Genomic DNA, 7,701 nt, shown 5'->3' with positions numbered 1-7,701 from the left:
TGTGATCAAGATTCATCTTCTTGATGCTAAAGGTTGACTCATGGGCAATCTTAGAAGCAGTAATATAAAACTCACAACCATGCTTTCTATCTGAGCACTAGGCTGTGATCCTACTTGGATCATTCCTATGGTACTCAAAGTTCCTAAGTGTCCTAACATGGTAGTTTCTCAATGCTTCTCTGAACTCTACCACATTCAGAAAGCACAAATGAATCCTAAACTGTTCATGTGCATCAGGCCTAGAGGAATCATACCATATTCTCTCCTTCTTCTTCTTCAATTTTCTCTTCCTGCCACAAGGCAACCTAGGTGCATCGTCTTCTTCATCAGAAATGCCTTCATCACCTGGAAAGCAGAACTCATCAGCTTCTGGCACGAAATCTTCAAACTTTATGTGATCTGGCTCACTGTGTGATCTGCTTGTTGGGCCTTGTTTCCTCACAGGTATCTTCTGTGCCACAGTTTTCACATGATCTGAAGCTTCTTCTTCATCATCATCTTCAGAACCATTTGGCTCCTGCCCAAACTCTGAGGGTTCAGAAGCAGCCCCAAAATATTGCTCAGCCATCTCTTCCTCTTCCCTGTAGTGCTGACTTGTTCCTTCACCACCTTCATCTTCTCCCCTAGCCCAAGACTTGTATGAAATTTTCTTCCCTCTGTAATCACCCCTGAAAAACTCAAAATCTGAAGAGGATTTGTTCAACTCATCTTCATCTTGATCTTCTGCTTCAATGCCTTCAATTTCCACTGCCTCTTTTCCCTTGTTGAAATTACAGCTCTGCTGTGTGTTAAAATATGGATCAACAGGCACAACTGGAGGCTGTGAAGCATTTGAGACAGGGAAAAGGACACCTTCTTGGGAAACACTATAAACAATGGGATCACCAACTTGACTCATTGGAATCTGCTCTTCAAGCAAGGTGTGGTCCATGTTTGCATCTGCTGGATTTGGGTCACTAGCCTCTCTCACTGTTATGTTCAATACTTTCTTCTCAGCAAACAAATCTAGCATCTCCTCCACCTTCTCATCACTGTCCAAAACCTCAATCCCCTCCAGCCCCTTACCCTCATCCTTAACATATGACAGATAGGCATCCAACCCATAGCCCTCAAGTTCAATAAGTGCTAACAATAACAGGTAATTCATTTCTGATAAGGAAAACTTCCTTTCCATGTTGTCTCTACCCTGAAAATGCAGCCTCAATTCCCATACTTCATCGTCCAAACTATGCAAAAAAAGAAACAACACATTCAGATTTCTTCAGATTTTCAAGTTAAAAAGTATGCAACAGTTTCACTTGCACAACATATCATCCAAACCTAAACCCTAATTCATATATTGCTTACAATGTATACATAATAATATTCCAAGGAAACTAATTCATTAACAATCTAACAAACAAATCCTAACCCTAGTTCATAAATAAACTAAGAAAAATAATTAAAACAATTCATAACTTACTCCACGCCACCAAGTAAGGAGGCCCACTGGTGCCCGCCTTCTGGATCCGCGTAGATGCATTTGGCCACTGCCCTGGCCGCGCGGAACGCCGGCGAGATCTGGACCTCCTGCTTCGGTGGCCCAGACAAGCGCTGGGTCGGGAAACTTGCGCTGCCTAGCCACTTGTTGACCTCGGAGTGAGCACCGCCCTCGCCGCTGGCTGTCGCCCCAGGCTCGCCATCGTCCTTCTTCTTCGCCGCCGCCATCGTCGGGAGAGACAGAGAGCACGGGGGAAAGGAGGAGCGAGAGAGAGAGATGCTGCCGACAGAGAGAGAAAGGCAGCGAGCGAGCGGGTGCGGTCCGACCGCACCGGTCGGTCCGAGTAACGGCCGTTAACGGCCTCGCCGTCACGTGCGACGCTGACGTGGCCTGATAGGCGGGCCCGGACCGTCAGAAAACGGTTCAAAACGCTAGCAACGGGCGATTTGGGTTTTTTGAGAAGTGATAGGTATCCGTCATAAACAAAAAAGTGGTGGTTTTTTAGAACCCTAGCACGAAAAGTGGTAGTTTTATGCTATTTACTCAAACCAATATCATAGACGACTTTACGGTGTCATCGGTTAAGGAAACTGAACAGCAAGGTTGACACCGATTCTTGGCAGATGTACCTTGTGCCAGCGTGCCTATGCAGTGATTCCTCAAAAAACAAAGTGCACAAATTGCAACAACACACATGGGTCCAAGTTAAACACTTAATTTCGGTATATTTTCACACAACCTCTTGCATATACTGTCTTCACAGTTTTAGTTTGTATGGCACCACACGTTCAGAGGTCTCAAAAGGTTTTTAGAAAGGTTGGCATGAAGCGCAACACCCCTATATTACAACACTGCTCATTAAAATTACAGTGTAAACATGGACACACCGAGACTTCAGCATCAGTGCCTAAAGTACAGTAGCCGTCGGGAACCGGAATACGGAGTAGATATGACCGCCGGAGTTCCTGAATATACTCACCAAATAAAAATACCTACACTGTCACGCCGATATGTTATGTGAGCAGCATGAGCTTGCTGAAACCCCAGGCCGCATGCAAGGTATTAGTCTGCGCCAGAGAGAGGCTGATCAATCAGTTTGCAGCCACAACATCCGTTGTCGCGCTGGAGCCGAGGAGCTGGCGGAGCTTGGGCTCGCTGTGCTCCATGTGATTTTTTACACCTGACTTGCTTGTGTCGTCAATCATCGACAAGAAATTCTCCACGACACGAGGAGAGGAGGAGGGTGCAGCAACTGCTGTTTTGTCCAGAGGCATTTCTGCGCTGGTCGGTGCTGCGGTGCCCTTAAGTTTCACCTGGGATACGATGTGTTCTTCCGTTAGAGAAAGGCAGATTCAAACACCGGCCAGAACAAACTATGGAACATGGTAAAGATAGACCAGTTATCACTGAAAAAGAAAGTTCCATACCACTAGAGCGGAATTCTCTATTCTGAGCTTCTCGGAGCTTTTCGTTAGCTTGCCGATTTCAGATTTTAGAGACGTGTTCTCAGCTGTAAGCGATTCTACTTGTGTGGCCAATTCCTCTGTCTCAGCCTGCACCAAAAGGACACTATCAAATGGAGTACCGCGTCCCAGTATCACTGTACTAAGATGCAAAGAATAGTTTGTAAATCATATATGGGAGAAAATTCAATTCGGCTTCGTGTCCATGTTTCCAGATACTGCCTTCCCTTTTCGAGGATTGGATATTGCTACATTGCAACACATTCATCAAAGAGTACATACAAGAGAGCCTATGAGTTAATAGGAAAATGAGGCCAACACAATATACCTGCTTTCTCAGCCTCGACCGTCTAGCAGATTCCCTATTTGATTGCTTTCTCTTTTCACGCTTTACTTCCCTCTCATCCTGGCATGGAGAAATTCAAAAAAAAAGTCAATCCCTGAAACAGAAATGGTCTAGCACATACTGTTGGCGTAACAATAATAATAACCTAACAAAAAACGCTAGGAATTGGGTTGTTGCGTGAAAAAATCAGTCATAATCCATATTTTCTATCGGATCTAAACAAACAATAGATGGAATGTACCTTAGATGATAATTCAGTTGATATTCCGGTATGAATTGGACCCATAACACCTGGCAATGGAGACACCGGTGTGCCTATTGCCCTCGAATTAGCAACATTGGTAACACTGGGTTTAATGACTGGAGCTGGAAAGCATTGATTTGACAAAATTGCGCCGTTTCGAATTATAGGACTAGAAGCTACAACATCTTTATTCCTTGCTGCCACGGTTGCTTCTGTGTCTGGAGAAAAGGTTTAAGGTATTAGCCACTTTCTTGCCAACAGTGAAACTTAGGATAGGACTTGATTACAGCTACGAAGCGACTCAAAGAAGCAAGTGTATCTATTTTCCAAGCAAAGGAAAAAAGATGCAAGTTTGCCTACCAAAAAAAAAGCATAAGAGAAGTGTTACAGTGCAAGATGGCTAATGCAGCAGAATGACTAATCAAAGTAGGTACTGATACTAGAACCTCTGAAAATTAAACAAGTCGTTAGAAAAGTGAAATACCAAATCCACCATCCAAGCTCCGTTTCCTAGGAGTCCCGCTCACCTGAACATGTAAAGTTTTAGCCTAAATCAGGATTGTCCAGACACTAAACATAATACATGTACAACCACGCATCCAAATTGGTACCTTCAGATCATTAACATCACTGGAGCCTTCTCCACTATAATCCCCACTGAATTGACCATCAGAAGAGAGTAGCGTCAGTTTACCAGAAGAGGACGGGAATACTTGACTCCAGAAACAGAAGAAAAGCATGTAAATACCTGGATGATGTTTTTTTACTGTTACCACTGCCGGTAGATACTGCAGACCCATCAATTTCCTTAAGTTTCTTATTGGAACTTTTATCCTTACTGTTTGCAGATTTGGCTGGCTCCACGCTCAATGGACTTGCCATCTTGAAAGCATCAAGACAAAAATCAGATGAACAGAAATAATCCGAACGAGAAACTTAGAAGTTGTGTTCAAGGAAGATAACAACATAATAGGTTCAGATGCTGGAAGTAAAATATAACTATGGAAATGAGTATGGCCCAAGGGCATGATAGATCATTACAAATGAGTATGAATCTGATATTGCATAGAAGTTATAGAATACAGATGCACACTATGGATCTTTTCTTCTGATAATCAAGCCACACCATATATCTTTCCTAAAAACGATCTTCTATGCAGCTGGTGGTGAATTACAGCACACCAAAAGAAACATAATAGTATCCGAGTAACATCAACATGACCCCTTTAACATTTGATTGTTCTGAAATTGCAGTGTAGTAACATCTTTCCTAACACAGCTTCTATGTTAGGTTGTTCCGAAATTGCAGTGTGCTGGAACATATTTTAATTGAAGTTCATAGTCAACATAATGGAACTCTACTATCCTTGTGTCCTTCAAACCACAATACTACTACTCCAGATGGTGATAACATATATTTTGTCTTATTTTTCACAAAAGGTGCATAAATCCCTTTTTTTTGCCAAGTTACAACTCTTTGCTTCTTACTCCTATCAAGCCATAGGGAGAGTCTATGATGAATTTGGAAAACTCATCTCACTCTTACTCTATGGCTCGGACTTAATGGGGGGAAGAAAACATCTTCCATGATTTCTTTTTTGTTCAATTCTGGACAAAAAAGAAAAGGAAAAAAGGAATTTATAGGGACAGTGTTATCCCCTAGTTTATATTGTAGGAATAATAAAACAATTTAGCAGTCTGGCACACTTACGTCCTCGCAAAGTAAATAATGATTGTTGCAGTCGTCTTCAAACATTGAGTTTTATTTAAGCAAAATGCAAAGAAGCACAGGGCAATCTGATGTTTACCATGGGCACAAGCGGGTGCGGGTAAGCTCCACCATGTGGGTACATTGCATATGGCGTTCCAAAAGGGGGTGGCATCATATGCTGCAGAGATGAAGAGAAGGAACTTGGATTCAATACAGTGCATGAAGAAACACCACTGTACAGAGAGATAAAAAAAAACAAATACCTGAGGACCCCACATGTAAGGCGGAGGTGGATGACCCGCAGCCATGGCTGGGGCAAAATATGCCGGTGGCATGACACCAGAACTGTAGTATGCCTGTAAAGGTTTGATGTTAGTGCTATTACTGTGTTATCCAAAAGGGGGTGGCATCATATGCTGCAGAGATGAAGAGAACGGCAAAACACTCAACCTGCATGGCCGACCAATCAGGATATGGACTGGGAGCTGGTTGATCCTGCAAATGATGGTGATCCATAAGCCATTTGTCACATATGAAAATTCCCGGTGAGTTGTATTGACAGGCCAAGAAGGCAACGACACTGCATATTAATTTTTGAAGGCCAGTGATACCAGTGGTGTTCTTTGCTGCATTTACGGATTTTTAAAATTGTATACATAGATATTTCTTTTGGCAATGAATTGCTTATAACAAATCATACAACTAATTTCCAGAAAGATCATGCCATAGAAGGTCGGACAATTTCTCAGCAGTCAGCAAGTCCTCTTAAATCAGAGTTTCCTGTCTTTGAAGGCAATATCTCAGTGGCCAGCGGGTACTTGTAAATCAGCGATTCTTACCTTAGGAGGTGAACCTGATTTCCCAGTCTTCTGGGCAGCCACAGCTTCATCATGCGCCATGCCTTTACTGAACGCCTGCCTGTCTGCCATGTAGAATTCAAGACTGTAACGACATGCCATATACTAATTTACTCAACTAAAAGTACAGGTGAAGTAAGCTTTCACATGTGCTAGCTTTTCATGGGTCCGGGCATAGCGTGGGTGAGAGATTCCGTAGCACCGCAGACAATAAACCTGTAGCGCATCTCCCTTGCAATATGCAGTTTTCATCAAAAGTGAGTTTTGACACATACTGGCAAATTATTTCGGGGCGCAACAGAACCAACCAACCAGAGTGTTTCTTCCCGAAAAGAAAATAGACTGTTCATGTGACTTAATCTCATATATGATGTACAATCTTCCGTATGGTGGAATGCGTTTCACGCAGAGGTAGAGGGTGATCCTGAAAACAGACACCGTGGTGTTCCAGAATTCTGATGCTGGAATATTCACACCAACCAAAGTGCAAACCATCACCGGAAGAAAGGAAGAGAGTTTCCTCTGTCAGCAAAGTGCAAACTACCGCTAGAAGAAAGAGTTTCCTCTGTCCGGAGGTCAGAGGTGCCGGGTGAAACAGTACCCCCAAACACAGCAGGTTCCAAAGCCCAGACACAAATGCATCAAGCATGCTCCAAGTCCCCAGTTTCAAGCGCACACGCAAACAACCCAGAGAAGCAGCGACATCACTGTCGGTCTGCAGCGTAGACTAACAGCAGGTTGATCCCCCAACCAATCTCGAACGGCCGGCCCCTGCCTGTATATACCTCTACTACTAAATTAAAATGCTAATAATAACTAGTACTAGTAGTAGTATTAGTATTGTTACCAATTCCGGCACCGGCCTCGAACACCGGAAGGGAATTCGACTAGCACTCCTACGTACGCACAGGACTCTCTCCTACCAAAATCGGAGGGGATTCACCACGGCGGCGCGGGGAGGGGAGCCCGGACCACATCAATTCCCGGCGAGGCGCGTACCGCCCGCCCGGACGCGCGCGAGCTCGCCCGTCGAGCACGGACGGCCCGACGGACGCTCGGGGAATTCCCCTCCCGCCGCAGGGCGCATTCGTAACGGCGAAGACGAGGGCGAGCGGGGCGGAATTGGGCGAGCATTGCGCGCGGATTTGGACTGGACGGGCAGGGGGCGGGGGCGGGGGAGAGTCGATCTCTCACCTGGAAGGGTGGTCTCCGGGCGGCGGGGCTGGCTGTCGCGGATCGGGCAGCGGCGCGGGGCGGGCCGGCGCGGTGGTTCCGGGGAGGAGGTGCGCGGTGAGAGGGAGATGGTGATGGTGGTGCTGGTGGGGCGGACAGGAGAGGCGAGGGAGGGGAAGGAGAGTTGGAGGGGGGCGCGAAAGGCTGGAGCCACGTCACGGGACACGTGTATGTGATAAGGACTGGGCCACTGGGGCGCGCCATGGGTCAGCGGCTGTCTACGGGCACCCCGCTTCGCGTCCCACAGGTTTGGGTGCAAACATTCTTTTTTTTTTTTAGGGTTAGCATTCTCTCCGATAGATACTCCCTCCGTTTTTTTAGTCTGCATATAAGAGTGGTCAAAGTTAAACTTTATTAACTTTGACTA

General features: G+C 45.3%; 1 protein-coding gene across 2 annotated transcripts; it reads right to left on the bottom strand.

Moving 5' to 3' along the window:
- Positions 1-2,185: 2,185 nt before the first annotated feature.
- Positions 2,186-7,468, bottom strand: LOC123183194 (common plant regulatory factor 1). 2 transcript variants are annotated; one of them, XM_044595954.1, is made up of 12 exons: positions 7,296-7,468; positions 6,084-6,166; positions 5,695-5,739; positions 5,508-5,600; positions 5,342-5,422; positions 4,282-4,415; positions 4,145-4,190; positions 4,018-4,060; positions 3,531-3,751; positions 3,272-3,349; positions 2,908-3,033; positions 2,186-2,793 (listed from the first exon to the last, which is right to left on the bottom strand). In XM_044595954.1, the coding sequence occupies exons 2-12, from the start codon at positions 6,141-6,143 to the stop codon at positions 2,572-2,574; spliced, it is 1,149 nt and encodes a 382-aa protein (XP_044451889.1). In that variant the 5' UTR covers positions 6,144-6,166; positions 7,296-7,468; the 3' UTR covers positions 2,186-2,571. The 2 variants fall into 2 exon arrangements, with proteins under 2 accessions (XP_044451889.1, XP_044451890.1); XM_044595955.1 differs by having other exon boundaries at positions 6,084-6,162.
- Positions 7,469-7,701: the final 233 nt, after the last annotated feature.

Source organism: Triticum aestivum, chromosome 1D (assembly GCF_018294505.1).
Source record: "Triticum aestivum cultivar Chinese Spring chromosome 1D, IWGSC CS RefSeq v2.1, whole genome shotgun sequence".
Taxonomy (NCBI): Eukaryota; Viridiplantae; Streptophyta; class Magnoliopsida; order Poales; family Poaceae; genus Triticum; species Triticum aestivum.
The sequence above is the reverse complement of the archived record's forward strand: the minus strand, read 5'-3'. Positions and strand labels throughout refer to the sequence as shown.